The sequence below is a fragment of the Oncorhynchus kisutch genome, linkage group LG22 (assembly GCF_002021735.2).
Source record: "Oncorhynchus kisutch isolate 150728-3 linkage group LG22, Okis_V2, whole genome shotgun sequence".
Lineage (NCBI taxonomy): Eukaryota > Metazoa > Chordata > Actinopteri > Salmoniformes > Salmonidae > Oncorhynchus > Oncorhynchus kisutch.
The window spans coordinates 53289031-53308186 of NC_034195.2; the positions used below are offsets into that span (position 1 = coordinate 53289031).

The window sequence follows — 19156 nt, forward strand, 5'->3', positions numbered from 1 at the left end:
AGAAACGGGAGGAGAGAAACGGGAGGAAAACGGGAGGAGAAACGGGAGGAAACGGAGGAGAAACAGGAGAAACGGGGAGGAGAAACAGGAGAAACGGGAGGAGAAACAGGAGAAACGGGAGGAGAAACAGGAGAAATGGAGGAGAAACGGAGGAGCGAGAACGGGAGAAAACGGAGGAGAGAAACGGGAGAGGAGAACGGAGGAGGAGAAACGGAGGAGGAGAAATGGAGAGGAGGAGAAACGGGAGGAGGAGAAACGGGAGGAGAACGGGAGAGAAACGGGAGGAGAAACAGGAGAAACGGGAGGAGAAACAGGAGAAACGGGAGGAGAAACAGGAGAAATGGGAGGAGAAACGGGAGGAGGAGAAACGGGAGAAACGGGAGGAGGAGGAGAAGAAACGGGAGGAGGAGGAGAAACAGGAGAAACGGGAGGAGGAGGAGAAACGGGAGAAACGGGAGGAGGAGAAACGGGAGAAACGGGAGGAGGAGGAGAAGAAACGGGAGGAGGAGGAGAAACAGGAGAAACGGGAGGAGGAGAAGAAACGGGAGGAGGAGGAGAAACAGGAGAAACGGGAGGAGGAGGAGAAACAGGAGAAGGAGGAGGAGAAACAGGAGAAACGGGAGGAGGAGGAGAAACGGGAGGAGAAACAAGAGAAACGGGAGGAGGAGAAGAAACGGGAGGAGGAGAAGAAACGGGAGGAGGAGAAGAAACGGGAGGAGGAGAAGAAACGGGAGGAGGAGGAGAAGAAACGGGAGGAGGAGGAGAAGAAACGGGAGGAGGAGAAGAAACGGGAGGAGGAGAAGAAACGGGAGGAGGAGGAGAAACGGGAGGAGGAGAAGAAACGGGAGGAGGAGGAGAAACGGGAGGAGGAGAGAAACGGGAGGAGAGGAGAAACGGGAGGAGGAGAAGAAACGGGAGGAGGAGAAGAAACGGGAGGAGGAGGAGAAACGGGAGGAGGAGAAGAAACGGGAGGAGGAGAGAAGAAACGGGAGGAGGAGGAAGAAACGGGAGGAGGAGAAGAAACGGGAGGAGGAGGAAACGGGAGGAGGAGAAACGGGAGGAGGAGAAACGGGAGGAGGAGAAACGGGAGGAGAAGAAACGGGAGGAGAAGAAACGGGAGGAGAAGAAAGGGAAGGAGAAGAAACGGGAGAGAGAAACGGGAGGAGAAACGGGAGGAGAAACGGGAGGAGAAACAGGAGGAGAAACAAGAGAAACGGGAGGAGGAGGAGAAACGGGAGGAGGAGAAGAAACGGGAGGAGGAGGAGAAGAAGAAACGGGAGGAGGAGAAACGGGAGGAGGAGAAACGGGAGGAGAAACGGGAGGAGAAACGGGAGGAGAAACGGGAGGAGAAACGGGAGGAGAAACGGGAGGAGAAACAGGAGGAGAAACAAGAGAAACGGGAGGAGGAGGAGAAACGGGAGGAGGAGAAGAAACGGGAGGAGGAGAAGAAACGGGAGGAGGAGGAGAAGAAGAAACGGGAGGAGGAGAAACGGGAGGAGGAGAAACAGGAGAAACGGGAGGAGGAGAAACAGGAGAAACGGGAGGAGGAGAAACAGGAGAAACGGGAGGAGGAGGAGAAACAGGAGAAACGGGTGGAGGAGGAGAAACAGGAGAAATGGGTGGAGGGGAAGAGAAATGGGACAGGAAAAGGAAGAAATACACAATGTGAGGAGAGAGGAGCATACGGTAATCTAAACTGTTATGGTCTAGCTTTGACACCAAATCACTTAAGAGACAAAGCCAGGCTGCATTTAGACAGACAGAGTTGAAATAATGATGAATATGATATCCCACTGCCCTCGAGTCCTCTTCAGTCCATTGCTATTCTCATTCCCCGTTCCTCATCTCTCAGCCTTGGCACAAAACACACACAACTCAATGACCATCCTAGTACAAATCACAGTTGTACCGACGTCATTGTTCAGTTCATCACAGTTCATTGTGATCCAGTGCGTAGCCTACACTTACATCCTTCTGTATCGGTCTTCATGCCAGAACCATTGCATAGTATTCTCTCCCAGCACCACAGGAGTCAGAGTGCTTTACAGCAGACGAGATGTGGCTCAAGGCCGGGGGGGGGGACGGGGACAATATCACTGGCCTAAGTAAAATGTTTGTTTCAGAGCACGGCGAAGGGCAGGAAACAGAAGGACAGTGGGTAACAGCCGGCCAACTTCCCTCCTTTGTTTACAAGGACGAAGTGTGTGTATGTGTGTGTGTGTGTGTGCACGCGTCCTAAGACGAAACCTTCCTCCACACCAACCTCCCGCTCTATATCTGTAATAGAGGCTGTTGAGGTGCTTACGGCAACTCAACTGAAACAACACACCACCATTTCATTGTCTGTGTTTGCTAGCCGACAGACAACAAAGCAATTACTTGTCATTCCAATAACATTTATTTTTCTCCTCAGGGGGAGATGGAATCATTAACACTGGCAGACGAGCAGAAAATTGTGTTACGGAACTAAATTCTTCTTTCTTATGAGTCAAACGTTTATATAGCTGATCACCCCACTCCTCCTCACACTCCATTGGCTTCCAGTCAGGGCTCACATTCGCTACAAGACCAGGGTGCTTCCCAACAGAGCAGCAAGAGGAACCGCCTCCACGTTACCTAGAGGCTACGCTCAAGAGGAACCGCCTCCACGTTACCTAGAGGCTACGCTCAAGAGGAACCGCCTCCACGTTACCTAGAGGCTACGCTCAAGAGGAACCGCCTCCACGTTACCTAGAGGCTACGCTCAAGAGGAACCGCCTCCACGTTACCTAGAGGCTACGCTCAAGAGGAACCGCCTCCACGTTACCTAGAGGCTATACTCAAGAGGGCAGCTCCCTTTCAGCCCAGCCAAAGCACTTCTCTGTTCTGGCAACACAATGGTGGAACCAGCTTCCCCCTGGAGCTAGGAGAGCAGAGTCCCCTGTCCATCTTCCCCCTGATGCTAGGACATCAGAGTCCCTGTCCATCTTCCCCCTGATGCTAGGACAGCAGAGTCCCTGTCCATCTTCCCCCTGAAGGTAGGACAGCAGAGTCCCCTGTCCATCTTCCCCCTGAAGCTAGGACAGCAGAGTCCCTGTCCATCTTCCCCCTGAAGGTAGGACAGCAGAGTCCCTGTCCATCTTCCCCCTGAAGGTAGGACAGCAGAGTCCCTGTCCATCTTCCCCCTGAAGGTAGGACAGCAGAGTCCCCTGCCCGTCTTCTGAAACATCTGAAACCCTACACCTCTTCAAAACGCATCTTAAATAATCCCACAGCACCCCCCCCCCCCCTCAAAAAAGAATAATAATTGTAGCAGTAGCTTTGGCTAGTCTGTACAGTAATAGTGTTGTGTATCCAATCTAACGGCTCAGACACGAGGCCGATGTGTCAGGGACTCCAGACAATCAAGGATTATAAGAAGGGAAAAGCCAGGCAGCACGGACACCGACACCTCGCTCCCGGGAAAGCTAAACACCTTCCCCCGCTTTGAGGAAAACAGCATGGGAGCCGCCGACGCAGGCCCCCACCACTCACAAGGACTGTGTGCTCTCGTTCCTCCCATGGCGGATGTGAGTAAGTCATTTAAGCGTGTTAACCCTCGCCGGCCCAGACGGCATCCCAAACCGGGTCCTCAGAGCATGTGAAGGACCAGCTGGCTGGAGTGTTAACAAACACATTCAATCTCTCCCAGTCTGTTGTCCCCACTTGTATCAAGATGTTCATGTGACTTAGAAAGCGAAGGAACTAAATGGCCATCGCCCCGTAGCGCTCACTTCTGTCATCATGAAGTGCTTTGAGAGACTAGTCAAGGATCATATCACCTCCACTCACTTCTGTCATCATGAAGTGCTTTGAGAGACTAGTCAAGGATCATATCACCTCCACTCACTTCTGTCATCATGAAGTGCTTTGAGAGACTAGTCAAGGATCATATCACCTCCACTCACTTCTGTCATCATGAAGTGCTTTGAGAGACTAGTCAAGGATCATATCACCTCCACTCACTTCTGTCATCATGAAGTGCTTTGAGAGACTAGTCAAGGATCATATCACCTCCACTCACTTCTGTCATCATGAAGTGCTTTGAGAGACTAGTCAAGGATCATATCACCTCCACTCACTTCTGTCATCATGAAGTGCTTTGAGAGACTAGTCAAGGATCATATCACCTCCACCTTACCTGACACCCTAGACCCACTTCAATTCACATACCACTATCACCATTGCACTGTACACTGCCCTCTCTCACCTGGACAAGATAAATACCTATGTAAGAATGCTGTTAAATCGACATCGTCCTAATATACAGTCAAAAGTTGACACACCTACTCATTCAAGGGTTTTTCTTTGACTATTTTCTACATTGTAGAATTAATAGTGAAGACATCAACACTATGAAATAACACATATGGAATCATGTAGTAACCAAAAAAAAAAAAAGTGTTTATAACAAATCAAAATATATTCTATATTTGAAATTCTTCAAAGTAGTCACCCTTTGCCTTGATGACAGCTTTACCCAATCTTGGCATCGTGTGTCTCCAGTAGAACTGAGTGACTGTGTCGTGTACCTCTAATGTCTGTCTCTCTCACTAAGCATCTGTGTGACTGAGTAAGTGAGTGAGAGAGGGAGGGAAAGTGAGGGGAGGGGCGAGAGAGAGAGGGAGGGAGGGAAAGTGAGGGGAGGGGCGAGAGAGAGAGGGAGGGAGGGAAAGTGAGGGGAGGGGCGAGAGAGAGGGAGGGAGGGAAAGTGAGGGGAGGGGCGAGAGAGAGGGAGGGAGGGAAAGTGAGGGGAGGGGCGAGAGAGAGGGAGGGAGGGAAAGTGAGGGAAGGGAAGAGTGAGGGGCAAGACAGGATCTCAGAGGACTAAGCATCTCAGCAGGCAGGCAGGCAGGCAGAAGGTCAACATTCACTGGATTGTAATAGGGGGTTACAGTAAACTCAATAGAACAAAGTGAGAGGTGGGCCAATGTATTGTCTGCCAAGGCAATACGAAGGACAGAGCGTTATCAGACATGTTATCGTTCGGTGCATTGTGCTGCAATAAGCAAGTAATCAAGAAACCGATATTACTCAAGACGTGGAAGCACTATAGATTATGTTAAATTAACATAATGGTTTATTAGGAATGATTACCTTCACAATAGCGTGCCAGTGTGATTGAGCGGTCATGTTGCATGATGGGTAATAATCTATGAACTCAGTCTCATTCTCCATTCTATCCACTTGCACACTACCTCTAATGGATTCAACCATGCAGAATCTTTCTCCAGGCACCAAGCCCATGATTGATTCACCATGATGGACAATGAACAAAACGCTACACCTTTTTCTGTATATTTAGGATCAAAAAATGATACAGACCTTTGACCTATGCACCTCTCCATCGTCGTCCTCTCCTCCGACCCCCAGTATCTTCCTGGTCTTCAGCCGGCTCACCAGATCTGACTGACTGTGTTTCTTCATTAGAGGAGGATGTGACTTAGAGGCCATGGCACAATAACCTGGAGCGAGAGAGAGCGAGAGAGACCGAGAGAGAGACAGAGACACATTTAGCAATTATGGAGTGAATACAAAAGCTCTTAGGTTGCATGGTCCCTTCCATGCAGAACAATCATGTGAAAAATCAACAAGAAAGGGAGAGGTGGAGAGAAGAGAGGGTGGAGAGGGTGTGAGTTATCCACTGCAGACACAGGCAGTCCCAACCCGGTCCACTACAGACACAGGCAGTCCCAACCCGGTCCACTACAGACACAGGCAGTCCCAACCCGGTCCACTGCAGACACAGGCAGTCCCAAACCAGTAAGTAAAATGTCTTCCACAGATCTGACTTTCCCTTTCCCTCCTGAGCAACCAGTAAACATATGCCTGTTTCGAGTTTCTTTTTCACATCCTCCACATCCATTTTGCGGTCACGTGTTGTGGTGTTCGGAGTTCGTTATAACCAACTTATTGATGTAATTATGATAGGCTATCGGTCAGGCCCTATTGGTCACATGCATGTGATGCTTACATGTTTATCGTAAAGATAGCAAGGGTTGAGGGAAAATTGAATGTTTTTCGTAAACAAATTAGGGATTTCGGTAACAGAACTTTTCAGGTCAGAAACAAGAAAGAAACTAAAATGGCTGAAATGTCGTCGCAGCTTCAGCAGACAGCACAACAAACCCTTGCTGTAGTAGGGAGGAGAGAGAGACACAACGTTCGCCAGGCACTCGCTGTAATTGTTTTAAACAGTGCGACAATCATGCTGAGTAATTTGATGAATTATTTAATCAAAACAGTGTGCTTAAAAGTATCAGACAAGCTCCGTGCATATGTAGTTGATTTTACTCACACACACGTAGGGTGTCTATATATGGAAAAATACATTTCAACTAGGGATGCACGATATCAGTATCAGATGATATCAGCTTTAAAAATACCAGCATCAGCCCGATCGCCGATGTCAAAGCTGACATACCTACGTTATCCAGGCATGTAGGTCATCTACCTACGTTATCCAGGCATGTAGGTCATCTACCTACGTTATACAGGTATGCACATGATGTAATGTCAAAGTTGACGTGCGTACCCGTATAACGTAGGTAGATGACGTGCGTACCCGTATAACGTAGGTAGATGACGTGCGTACCCGTATAACGTAGGTAGATGACGTGCGTACCCGTATAACGTAGGTAGATGACGTGCGTACCCGTATAACGTAGGTAGATGACGTGCGTACCCGTATAACGTAGGTAGATGACGTGCGTACCCGTATAACGTAGGTAGATGACGTGCGTACCCGTATAACGTAGGTAGATGACGTGCGTACCCGTATAACGTAGGTAGATGACGTGCGTACCCGTATAACGTAGGTAGATGACGTGCGTACCCGTATAACGTAGGTAGATGACGTGCGTACCCGTATAACGTAGGTAGATGACGTGCGTACCCGTATAACGTAGGTAGATGACGTGCGTACCCGTATAACGTAGGTAGATGACGTAGATACCCGTATAACGTAGGTAGATGATGACGCCACAAAAAAATACAGCGCTACACAGAACAGAAGCAGAAAAATACCAAGCGCACACTTCCAACTACTAAAGCTGAAGTCAAGCCGTTATTCGAAAAGGTAAGACAATTGCAGCGAGGCGACAACAACAAAAGGTGAAATCGATTAACGCCAAGACAATGAATCCATTGCCCTTGACAATCAACCGTGCTCTGTTATGGATGGTGTTGGCTTTCGGCCGACTGGTCGAGCCCCGAGTGAGTACACACTATTTTTGAGATGTTGCCCTACCAGAGTTACGCAGGATTGTTGAAACTCACGTCCATGAGCTTCACGGCTGACATTTGGACCAGCGGTCAGCCCCGAAACTCACATCCATGAGCTTCACGGCTGACATTTGGACCAGCGGTGAGCCCCATGAGCATGCGGAGTCTGACAGCACAGTGGGTCTACGAGGATTCTGTACTGAGGAAAGCCGTGGGTCTACGAGGATTCTGTACTGAGGAAAGCCGTGGGTCTACGAGGATTCTGTACTGAGGAAAGCCTGCATGCTCAAGAATGCGCTGGATCTCATACCGTTGCTGCCATTTCAATGGCATTTTGAGAACATGTTTGAAACATGAAAACACTCCTAGCGCCATTCGAACTACTGACTGGAGAAATAAGCTGAACTGCGTCTGACGTAATACCCTTCTTCACGGCATTGAAACACCTGCTCAACAAAACTGCCAACAGACCGTGGGGTTAAAACATACAAAAGTACACAAGGATGTGAACAAGCGATTCAGTGGCATTCTCTGAGCCTCTTTACTATGTCGTATCGAGCATGGTGGCAAGGACAGCTACTTCGACGCAAACAAGGAGGACATAGCTGAGACTTCACTGCTTGACGAAATCTCCCTCTCCCTGTGGGCTTGTGTGAGACCACTCCACTTAGGCCAGCCTGCACACAATGGTGTGAGTATATATCCTGAAGCATAGTCCTCACTCCACACACACACCTGACAGGTTAACCTGCATCACTTGACATGAATCAGCCTCAACTCCTTCCCACAGCAACACACTTCTTTCCCCCAACATCCATAGCCTGGGTAACAGTCTGTGCTAACATTCTCACTGAGAGTCTACAGTATACTGCCCACAGCAACACACTTCTTTCCCCCAACATCCATAGCCTGGGTAACAGCATATGACAAAATTACAGAGTGGAATGTCAGCACAAAACAGGTCTGCAACAAATCTCCACTCATTTATCAGTGTCTTCATAATGCAGTAGGTCACAGTAGGACGCCTCAAGTCTCCCACTAGTTTCCACACTCAACAGTAATCTATATACAATAATCAGATGTCTGCCAGACTAACTGTGGATTTATGACTCAGACTCAATGAATTTCACAGTCACTTTAGTTTAGTTTATTAATTCGACTATTAAAAAATAAAAATAATAATAATAAAAGCGTGGAAAAAAGCCAATACATGCACATGAATAATATCATGGAGGATAACACACAGTCTGGGACTTATTTCCATTGTGGTCCTCTTGAGACAAGATGGCTGGACAAGATCGAACACAGTTAAACACAGTTAAACACAGTATGGCAGTGAAATAATCAAACAAAAACAGAGAAGAAGAACATCTATGTCATCAAAAACAGAGAAGAAGAACATCTATCTCATCAAAAACAGAGAAGAAGAACATCTATCTCATCAAAAACAGAGAAGAAGAACATCTCTCTCATCATTCCAGTTACATCATAGGGGTTATTCATATGGGCACAGAAGACAATTTTCGTTTTTTAAAAACTTTACTTATGTTTGATTTCATAGTTCTGAGCAGTCTGACCTTAAGTCAGATGTATCCTGCTGAATCTGGGACTGTCACTCAGATATTTTCACTAACTACTGCTCTGAATGTCTAGTTGGGTCAAGTGGGGACCATTCCTGAAGGGTCGGAACCTGGGGCTGTCGTCACAAGTCTTACACCACCCCCCCCCCCCCAATTTGGCCAACTGATATCAATCCAGACTAAGACAGAGAACAGCTGGCCTCATTCATTAAGCTCAGAATAGGAGTGCTGATCTAGGATCAGGATCTCGTGCATTATGAGATCAAAAACTGATCCTAGAATAGCTCTTTTCCTCACCAGCTGTATGAGGTCACAGTTTGGCTGACTATAAAGGGTATTTATAGGTGGTGATTCAAATGCAGGAACGGAGAGAGAGGACAGAGCTCTGAGTTGGGTTAATGTGATATAGGTAAAAAAAAAAAAAATTAAAAAAGGTGAGATTCACATCATTCTTACACAAACAGTACTAATAAAACCCCTATGGATCAAACATAACTCAAATTTAATTGATCAATCCATAAAAATAGTCTTCCCTAATCTAGATAATGTCATCTGAATCATACCATTTCCATGGGGGAAAAATGACCCATGAGCACCAACATGGGAAAGCTAAGAGTCTATTTTTTGGGGGAGAAATTAAGGCAAAGAGACACGTCTTAACCATTTCCCAAAGTAAAACTGAGGAATAAACAAAAGGCTATGATATATATATAGATATATATAGATATAGATATATATAGATATACACACAGTCACACAGATGGAAAAGGGGTCTTAAAAAAACACATCTACTCGAAAAAGTTCAGGTGTAGAAATAGATCAAAAAACACTATGTTGAATTAAAATCAACATTTATATTTATTTTTGCAGATTTTATTTGCCTTTATAAAAGTTTAAGAAATATTGACTAGTGTCTGGTCATTCTGTTATCAAAAACACCCACAATATAGCTTTATGATACGCTGTAGTATCCCACTAGGATTATGAACGTTTACAGAAGTAAAAAGGTAGACATGCCAAGTCATTTGTGCTTTTAAAATTATAATTTTGTTTTTGAATAAGTGATTAAAACGTGTCGCTCTGATACCAAAAATCAGCAATTTAAAAATCGGCTTTAACGGGAAATCTAAGTCGACAAACCACACAGTTACAGTACAGTTCACTACACTACACTACCACGCAGTACACTACACTACCACGCAGTACAGTTCACTACACTCCACTACCACGCAGTACAGTTCACTACACTCCACTACCACGCAGTACAGTTCACTACACTACACTACCACGCAGTACAGTTCACTACACTACACTACCACGCAGTACAGTTCACTACACTCCACTACCACGCAGTACACTACACTACCACGCAGTACAGTTCACTACACTCCACTACCACGCAGTACAGTTCACTACACTACACTACCATGCAGTACAGTTCACTACACTACACTACACTACACTACCATGCAGTACAGTTCACTACACTACACTACCATGCAGTTCACTACACTACACTACACTACCATGCAGTTCACTACACTACACTACACTACCATGCAGTTCACTACACTACACTACACTACCATGCAGTTCACTACACTACACTACACTACCATGCAGTTCACTACACTACACTACCATGCAGTTCACTACACTACACTACCATGCAGTTCACTACACTACACTACCATGCAGTTCACTACACTACACTACCATGCAGTTCACTACCATGCAGTTCACTACCATGCAGTTCACTACCATGCAGTTCACTACCATGCAGTTCACTACCATGCAGTTCACTACCATGCAGTTCACTACCATGCAGTTCACTACCATGCAGTTCACTACCATGCAGTTCACTACCATGCAGTTCACTACCATGCAGTTCACTACCATGCAGTTCACTACCATGCAGTTCACTACCATGCAGTTCACTATCATGCAGTTCACTACCATGCAGTTCACTACCATGCAGTTCACTACCATGCAGTTCACTACCATGCAGTTCACTACCATGCAGTTCACTACCATGCAGTTCACTACACTACACTACCATGCAGTACAGTTCACTACACTACACTACCATGCAGTACAGTTCACTACACTACCATGCAGTTCACTACACTACCATGCAGTTCACTACCATGCAGTTCACTACCATGCAGTTCACTACACTACACTACACTACCATGCAGTACAGTTCACTACACTACCATGCAGTACAGTTCACTACACTACACTACACTACCATGCAGTACAGTTCACTACCATGCAGTACAGTTCACTACCATGCACTACAGTTCACTACACTACCATGCACTACAGTTCACTACACTACCATGCACTACAGTTCACTACACTACACTACCATGCACTACAGTTCACTACACTACACTACCATGCACTACAGTTCACTACACTACACTACCATGCACTACAGTTCACTACACTACACTACACTACACTACACTACCATGCACTACAGTTCACTACACTACACTACCATGCACTACAGTTCACTACACTACACTACCATGCACTACAGTTCACTACACTACACTACCATGCACAGTTCACTACACTACACTACCATGCACTACAGTTCACTACACTACACTACCATGCACTACAGTTCACTACACTACACTACCATGCACTACAGTTCACTACACTACACTACCATGCACTACAGTTCACTACACTACACTACCATGCACTACAGTTCACTACACTACACTACCATGCACTACAGTTCACTACACTACACTACCATGCACTACAGTTCACTACACTACACTACCATGCACTACAGTTCACCTACACTACACTACCATGCACTACAGTTCACTACACTACTACCATGCACTACAGTTCACGACACTACACTACATGCACTACACTACACGACCATGCACTACAGTTCACTACACTACACTACCATGCACTACAGTTCACTACACTACACTACCATGCACTACAGTTCACTACAACTACACTACCATGCACTACAGTTCACTACACTACACTACACTACCATGCACTACAGTTCACTACCATGCACTACAGTTCACTACACTACACTACCATGCACTACAGTTCACTACACTACACTACCATGCACTACAGTTCACTACACTACCATGCACTACAGTTCACTACACTACACTACCATGCACTACAGTTCACTACACTACACTACCATGCACTACAGTTCACTACACTACACTACCACGCACTACAGTTCACTACACTACACTACCACGCACTACAGTTCACTACACTACACTACCACGCACTACAGTTCACTACACTACACTACCACGCACTACAGTTCACTACACTACACTACCATGCACTACAGTTCACTACACTACACTACCACGCACTACAGTTCACTACACTATACTACACTACCACGCAGTACAGTTCACTACACTACACTACACGCAGTACAGTTCACTACACTACACTACCACGCAGTACAGTTCACTACACTACACTACCACGCAGTACAGTTCACTACACTACACTACCACGCAGTACAGTTCACTACACTACACTACCACGCAGTACAGTTCACTACACTACACTACACTACCACGCAGTACAGTTCACTACACTACACTACACTACCACGCAGTACAGTTCACTACACTACACTACACTACCACGCAGTACAGTTCACTACACTACAAATACAACATACACATCCCTGCAGTACAGTTCACTAAACTACACTACACTACCATGCAGGACAGTCACTACACTACACTACCATGCAGTACAGTTCACTACACTACACTACACTACCATGCAGTACAGTTCCACTACACTACACTACCATGCAGTACAGTTCACTACACTACACTACACTTACCACGCAGTACAGTTCCACTACACTACACATACCACGCAGTACAGTTCACTACACTACCACGCAGTACAGTTCACTACCACTACACGCAGTACAGTTCACTACACTACCACGCAGTACAGTTCACTACACTACCACGCAGTACAGTTCACTACACTACCACGCAGTACAGTTCACTACACTACCACGCAGTACAGTTCACTACACTACCACGCAGTACATGTCACTACACTACCACGCAGTTACAGTTCACTACACTACCACGCAGTACAGTTTCACTACACTACCACGCAGTACAGTTCACTACACTACCACGCAGTACAGTTCACTACACTACCACGCAGTACAGTTCACTACACTACCACGCAGTACAGTTCACTACTACCGACCACGCCAGTACAGTTCACTACACTACACTACACTACCAGCGTACAGTTCACTACACTACACTACACGCAGTACAGTTCACTACACTACACTACCACGCCAGTACAGTTCACTACACTACACTACCACGCAGTACAGTTCACTACACTACACTACCACGCAGTACAGTTCACTACACTACACTACCACGCAGTACAGTTCACTACACTACACTACCACGCAGTACAGTTCCACTACACTACACTACCACGCAGTACAGTTCACTACACTACACTACCACGCAGTACAGTTCACTACACTACACTACCACGCAGTACAGTTCACTACACTACCACGCAGTACAGTTCACTACACTACCCACGCAGTACAGTTCACTACACTACCACGCAGTACAGTTCACTACACTACCACGCAGTACAGTTCACTACACTACCACGCAGTACAGTTCACTACACTACCACGCAGTACAGTTCACTACACTACCACGCAGTACAGTTCACTACACTACCACGCAGTACAGTTCACTACACTACCACGCAGTACAGTTCACTACACTACCACGCAGTACAGTTCACTACACTACCACGCAGTACAGTTCACTACACTACCACCAGTACAGTTCACTACACTACCACGCAGTACAGTTCACTACACTACACTACACTACCACGCAGTACAGTTCACTACACTACACTACACTACCACGCAGTACAGTTCACTACACTACACTACCACGCAGTACAGTTCACTACACTACCACGCAGTACAGTTCACTACACTACACTACCACGCAGTACAGTTCACTACACTACACTACACGACACTACCACGCAGTACAGTTCACTACACTACACTACCACGCAGTACAGTTCACTACACTACACTACCACGCAGTACAGTTCACTACACTACACTACCACGCAGTACAGTTCACTACACTACACTACCACGCAGTACAGTTCACTACACTACACTACACTACACTACACTACCACGCAGTACAGTTCACTACACTACACTACACGACCATGCAGTACAGTTCACTACACTACACTACCATGCAGTACAGTTCACTACACTACACTACCATGCAGTACAGTTCACTACACTACACTACACTACCATGCAGTACAGTTCACTACACTACACTACACTACCATGCAGTACAGTTCACTACACTACACTTCACTACACTACACTACACTACACTACCATGCAGTACAGTTCACTACACTACACTACACTACCATGCAGTACAGTTCACTACACTACACTACACTACACTACACTACCACGCAGTACAGTTCACTACACTACACTACACTACCACGCAGTACAGTCACTACACTACACTACCACGCAGTACAGTTCACTACACTACACTACCACGCAGTACAGTTCACTACCACGCAGTACAGTTCACTACACTACACTACACTACCACGCAGTACAGTTCACTACACTTACACTACACTACCACGCAGTACAGTTCACTACACTACACTACACTACCACGCAGTACAGTTCACTACACTACACTACACTACCACGCAGTACAGTTCACTACACTACACTACACTACCACGCAGTACAGTTCACTACACTACACTACACTACCACGCAGTACAGTTCACTACACTACACTACACTACACTACCACGCAGTACAGTTCACTACACTACACTACACTACACTACCACGCAGTACAGTTCACTACACTACCACTACACTACCACGCAGTACAGTTCACTACACTACACTACACTACCACGCAGTACAGTTCACTACACTACCACGCAGTACAGTTCACTACACTACCACGCAGTACAGTTCACTACACTACACTACACTACCACGCAGTACAGTTCACTACACTACACTACCCTACCACGCAGTACAGTTCACTACACTACACTACACTACCACGCAGTACAGTTCACTACACTACACTACACTACCACGCAGTACAGTTCACTACACTACACTACCACGCAGTACAGTTCACTACACTACCACGCAGTACAGTTCACTACACTACCACGCAGTACAGTTCACTACACTACCACGCAGTACAGTTCACTACACTACACTACCACGCAGTACAGTTCACTACACTACACTACCCTACCACGCAGTACAGTTCACTACACTACACTACACTACCACGCAGTACAGTTCACTACACTACACTACCACGCAGTACAGTTCACTACACTACCACGCAGTACAGTTCACTACACTACACTACCACGCAGTACAGTTCACTACACTACATTACCACGCAGTACAGTTCACTACACTACACTACCACGCAGTACAGTTCACTACACTACACTACCACGCAGTACAGTTCACTACACTACACTACCACGCAGTACAGTTCACTACACTACACTACCACGCAGTACAGTTCACTACACTACACTACCACGCAGTACAGTTCACTACACTACACTACCACGCAGTACAGTTCACTACACTACACTACCACGCAGTACAGTTCACTACACTACACTACCACGCAGTACAGTTCACTACACTACACTACCACGCAGTACAGTTCACTACACTACCACGCAGTACAGTTCACTACACTACACTACCATGCAGTACAGTTCACTACACTACCATGCAGTACAGTTCACTACAGTACCATGCAGTACAGTACACTACAGTACCATGCAGTACAGTAGAGGGTGGAGAGTTGGGCACTGGTCCCGAACCCAAAGTTGCTATTTTAGGCATATGAGACACAAGCACGCTTGCCAGCCTTGGCCCCTGCAATTTCACTCTGCACGCAATATCAAAAATGACCAATAGAAATAGGTTAAATTACCGGAGATTCGTACATGGCTCATTATATTAGGCAATTTCAACCAATAGGATAGACGTCGTTTGAAGAGATGTTTTGCATACAGCCTACCATTTAGGAGCAGGATGTCTTTCAGACAGAGACAAAATATGGGTTATGAATGTTAATTGCCAGGCAATGTAGTAAACTATAGCTTAACCCATAGTTATTAAAGTTTCCTTTGGAAAGAACTTACCCATGCTTCTCCACCCATGCATAGGCTGTAGCCTAATCTAAGCGTTTTGTTTTTTTAATACAACAAGTAGGCTAACACATACAAAAGCAGAAAGATCACCGTGTCCAAATAAATCGGCAAGGGACCCCCCCCAAAGAAAATCTGTCATTCTTTTACCAAACGTTGCATCTAAACTGTACCTTAAGTAAATGTGTTTTACTAAAATGTTCAGTGGCAATTGTTGAAAGTAGACTTCTGCATATAGGTAAAAAGGTTTGTAAAACTTTGCAACCATTGTTTTATTGCTTGGCATACATTTTAAAGTGAAAACGTGAGTCTCAGCGTCACTCCGTTACCGCGGAAAGGCTCTCCTCTTCCGTCTGACTGCCTGTGTTTGCCTGCCTGTTAACGATGAAGACTCGAAGCAGAAAGCAGGGCTATGGGACAGCTGGCAGCCTGTTTCCGATGAAGACTCGAAGCAGAAAGCAGGGCTATGGGACAGCTGGCAGCCTGTTTCCGATGAAGACTCGAAGCAGAAAGCAGGGCTATGGGACAGCTGGCAGCCTGTTCACGATGAAGACTCGAAGCAGAAAGCAGGGCTATGGGACAGCTGGCAGCCTGTTTACGATGAAGACTCGAAGCAGAAAGCAGGGCTATGGGACAGCTGGCAGCCTGTTCACGATGAAGACTCGAAGCAGAAAGCAGGGCTATGGGACAGCTGGCAGCCTGTTTACGATGAAGACTCGAAGCAGAAAGCAGGGCTATGGGACAGCTGGCAGCCTGTTCACGATGAAGACTCGAAGCAGAAAGCAGGGCTATGGGACAGCTGGCAGCCTGTTCACGATGAAGACTCGAAGCAGAAAGCAGGGCTATGGGACAGCTGGCAGACTGTTCACGATGAAGACTCGAAGCAGAAAGCAGGGCTATAGGACAGCTGGCTGTTATATGCCTGTTTGTCCCTTGGTTTGTGGGCGGATCTCATTCTAATAATAGCCAGTGTGTATAATAACCATTAACACATGAAGATACTACAGACTACCCTTTGACCAGGGGCCCCTAGTGCACTCTTTAGGAAACAGGGCACCATTTGAGATGAGACAAAGTGGTGTTCTATTGGGGAAATTAAAGACAAAGCATTGTGTCCGGACACAGAGGGGCCTCGTGTTCCTTTTGAAAGTATAAAAATCAACCCAGTTAGAAGGGCCCATCCCCTCTGCGAAAGCAACAGACCCCGAAAAGAGACAAGGAGAAAAATCCGCTGTTTTTTTTTTGAAATGGCAAATTGCCCAGCTGGGATGTATTAGAGGGAGAGAAGAATGAAAAGATGATTAAAATAGCCATCTACCTGCACACACAGAGGATGTTGGTTAAAGGGCTTGTAAGTAAGCATTTCACGGTAAGGAGCATGTGGCAAATAAAGTTGGATTTGATTATACAAACGTACTGAGCCAGAAGCTAGTAATCTAACTGCCTGGCAGTGAGGGAAATTATGATAGGCTGAGCAGAGCGGCAACCCTCCAGATCGGAACCGGGTGGGAACCCTCCAGATCAGAACCGGGTGGGAACCCTCCAGATCAGAACCGGGTGGGAACCCTCCAGATCAGAACCGGGTGGGAACCCTCCAGATCAGAACCGGGTGGGAACCCTCCAGATCAGAACCGGGTGGGAACCCTCCAGATCAGAACCGGGTGGGAACCCTCCAGATCAGAACCGGGTGGGAACCCTCCAGATCAGAACCGGGTGGGAACCCTCCAGATCAGAACCGGGTGGGAACCCTCCAGATCAGAACCGGGTGGGAACCCTCCAGATCAGAACCGGGTGGGAACCCTCCAGATCAGAACCGGGTGGGAACCCTCCAGATCAGAACCGGGTGGGAACCCTCCAGATCAGAACCGGGTGGGAACCCTCCAGATCAGAACCGGGTGGGAACCCTCCAGATCAGAACCGGGTGCCGTTCCATGATATGACAAACACCACCAAAATAAGGACATACACTGACACGTACAATACCATTCAAAAGTTTGGGGTCACTTAGAAATGTACATGTTTTGAAAGAAAATGTATTTTTTGTCCATTAAAATAAATCAAATTGATCAGAAATACAGTGTACAGTCGTGGCCAAAAGTTTTGAGAATGACACAAATATTACGCAAAGTCTGCTGCCTCAGTTTTTTTGATGGCAGTTTGCATATACTCCAGAACGTTATGAAGAGCGATCAGATGAATTGAAATTAAATTGCAAAGTCCCTCTTTTGCCGTGCAATTAAACTGAATCACCCAAAAACATTTCCACTGCATCTCAGCCCTGCCACAAAAGGACCAGCTGACATGTCAGTGATTATCCCGTTAACACAGGTGTGAGTGTTGACGAGGACAAGGCTGGAGATCACTCTGTCATGCTGATTGAGTTCGAATAACAGACTGGTAGCTTCAAAAGGAGGGTGGTGCTTGGAGTCATTGTTCTTCCTCTGTAGAGCAGAAGAAAAGAAGCCACATTTCTGCAGGAAAAACATCAGGGACAGACTGATATTCTGCAAAAGGTACAGGGATTGGACTGCTGAGGACTGGGGTAAAGTCATTTTCTCTGATCAATCCCCTTTCCGATTGTTTGGGTCATCCGGAAAAAAGCTTGTCCGGAGAAGACAAGGTGAGCGCTACCATCAGTCCTGTGTCATGCCAACAGTAAAGCATCCTGAGACCATGTGTGGGGTTGCTTCTCAGCCAAGGGAGTGGGCTCACTCACAATTTTGCCTAAGAACACAGCCATGAATAAAGAATGGTACCAACACATCCCCCGAGAGCAACTTCTCCCAACCATCCAGGAACAGTTTGGTGATGAACAATGCCTTTACCAGCATGATGGAGCACCTTGTCATAAGGCAAAAACGATAACTAAGTAGCTCAGGGAACAAAACATCGATATTTTGGGTCCATGACCAGGAAACTCCCCAGACCTTAATCCCATTGATAACTTGTGGTCAATCCTCAAGAGACAGGTAGACAAACAAAAACACAAATTCTGACAAACTCCAAGCATTGATTAT

At 46.4% G+C, this 19156-nt stretch overlaps 1 protein-coding gene and 1 pseudogene across 1 annotated transcript; one reads left to right on the forward strand and one right to left on the reverse strand.

Annotated features, from left to right (window-relative positions):
* Positions 1–19156, reverse strand: part of LOC109877887 (tumor protein p53-inducible protein 11-like) — a 99586-nt pseudogene that overhangs the window by 12227 nt on the left and 68203 nt on the right.
* Positions 225–1586, forward strand: LOC116356337 (golgin subfamily A member 6-like protein 22; the record flags this gene model as incomplete). The annotated part of the gene is made up of 3 exons (XM_031801763.1): positions 225–861; positions 893–970; positions 1192–1586. Coding segments are annotated over exons 1-3 (1110 nt in total), but the record flags the coding sequence as incomplete, so codon positions are not given.